We start from the raw sequence: 2,135 nt of genomic DNA on the forward strand, positions 1-2,135 counted from the left end.
GGGGGGGGGCAGGCCGTCAGTCCCATCCCCCGGAGTCCCTGCTGCTGCCAGGCCCCCCCTGCTGTGTTTGCATAAACGGCTCCTGGGCACACTGGTGTCTGCCGCCTCCCGTCCCCTCTGGCCAGTCGCAGTCGGGGTCGACTGCACAGCCCCTTGGCAGGCTGTCAGCCTGGGACGTCTCCTTAGGTTTCTTCCTGTGGGGACCCCAGTTCCAGAAGCCAGGGCCTCACTAAAGAAGGCCCTGCCAGCCTCCCACTCCGCGGGTGGACAGGCCAGGCTCCCCAGCCTTCTGTGTGTATGGGGGTCTCTACTTATGTAGGCATTTATTTTGCCAGTCCTGGGGCCTGAACTCTGGGCCTGGGCGCTGTCCCTCAGCTCTTCAGCTCAGGGCGAGCGTGCTCTATGCTGAGCCACAGCGCCACTTCCAGTTTTCTGGTGTCATTGGACATAAGAATCTCATGGACTTTCCTGCCCAGGCTGGCTTTGAACCATGGTCCTCAGATCTCAGCCTCCTGAGTGGCTAGGGTCACTGGCGCCTGGCCAAGCACCCTCTTTTATTTTTTTCTTCTTTTAGGCTTGAACTCAGGGCTGCAGGCTTCAAGCGTGGGTGCTCTACTCCTTGAACCACGCCTCTAGTTGTACACTTTGTTGCTGAGACAGGGTCTGGCTAACTGCTGAGGTTGGCCTCAAACCCCAGTCGCTGGGGTCCCGGGCCCTGCTCACTGCTGCGGGAGGGGCTCGGGCCGCAGCCTCTCACAGGGCTGGGCCGGGGCTGGGGGCCTCGGGGCCTCGCCCAGCCCCCTGCTCCGCCCCGCGGCACCAAGCCCGCACTGCGGCCCTGCCTCGGGCCACCAGGTGGCACGCGCAGCCTGGAAAGACCAGGTTACCTCAGTTTCCCCGTCTTCCAGGTGAGGCAGCAGCAGACCCGGCTCACCAGGGGGTGTCAGTGTCCAGTGCGGGGGTCTGGAGCCAAGGGGGCCACTCGGCCCCGCGAGCCTGTGCCCGGTCACGCGGCCGGTCCAGCGGCCAGGGCGGACATGCGCCCCCCCCTCCGGCCTGGCCCGGCCTGGCCCCGCGGGTCTGTGTTTTTCCAGTGGCTTCTTCCGCCACGGCCTGACCACAACCTAGATTCTGCTGGCCAGACGTGGCCGAGTTTGCGTTCATCTGGGCCAGGCGGCGGCGGGGCCTGGCTGGCCTCCCTGGGCCTGGCAGGGCCGGGGCCTCGTGTGTCCCTGGCTGCAGCCAGCTCGCTGGAAGTGTCTAGCGCAGCGGTCTGCGCCTGCCTGGCCCACCCGGGTGGCGTGGGGCTCGGGCCTCCTCGGCTGGGTGCGGTGGCCACACCTGTGACTCCAGGCTTGGAGGCAGCAGGGTTGTGAGTTCAAGGCTCCTGGGCTGCGTGGGGAGACCCTGCCCCCGAAACCAAACCAAAACGAGGAAAGAAATGGACCTGACCTGCCCGAGCTTGCTGCGCCCCGGGCGCCCAGCCCGCCACAGCGCTCCTGCCACAGTGCTCCCGAGCCAGTTGGGAGGGGCTCTCCCTCCCTCCTCTGCCTGAGACCCCCACACGCCTCAGGAGAGCCTGCTTTGCAGGGGAAGCAGTACTGAGACTTGAACTCGGGACCTGGGCGCTGCCCCTGGGCTTTTCCACTCAAGGCTGGTGGTCTACTGCCTGAACCACAGCTCCCATACAGTTTTTTGGTGGCCCACTGGAGGTAAGAGACTCGGACTTTCCTGCCTGGGCTGCTTTCAAACCTGGAGCCCCACATCTCAGCCTCCTGAGTGGCTGGGATGACAGGTGTGGGCTGAAGTGAAAACTCTGGCCTTCCTTGTGGGTCTCTAAGCCTGGTTTGGCAAGCTTCTATTTACCCTTAAGCGCCCCTATGAAAATGCCCTCTTCAAGGAAGGTGGCAGCGCGCTGGCCTGGCGCAGAAGAGCTGACGGTCAGCGCCCAGGCCCGGCCAAAGAAACCAACGTCCCCTTCTGGCTGGTCCCAGCCGGGACTCCTCGGGGGCTGCGCCCGGTTTCCTCATCCCGGACGGGGCTCCGTGCGGGCGCAGAGCGGACCCAGACACAGGCCCGCGTGGCAGCGTGCGTGTGGGCACACGCGCGTGCACCCGGGCGGGGATCCCTGCCCC

At 65.6% G+C, this 2,135-nt stretch overlaps 1 protein-coding gene across 1 annotated transcript in view; it reads right to left on the bottom strand.

Moving 5' to 3' along the window:
• Positions 1–16: 16 nt before the first annotated feature.
• The window catches only part of Yjefn3 (YjeF N-terminal domain containing 3), a 12,104-nt gene continuing 9,985 nt past the window's right edge, over positions 17–2,135 (bottom strand). Inside the window, exon 3 of the mRNA XM_013028306.1 lies at positions 17–194. Coding sequence (XP_012883760.1) covers positions 17–194 — 178 coding nt within the window. The remainder of the gene's footprint in view (positions 195–2,135) is intronic.

This window comes from Dipodomys ordii, unplaced genomic scaffold (assembly GCF_000151885.1).
Source record: "Dipodomys ordii isolate 6190 unplaced genomic scaffold, Dord_2.0 Scaffold108, whole genome shotgun sequence".
NCBI classification, from domain to species: Eukaryota; Metazoa; Chordata; class Mammalia; order Rodentia; family Heteromyidae; genus Dipodomys; species Dipodomys ordii.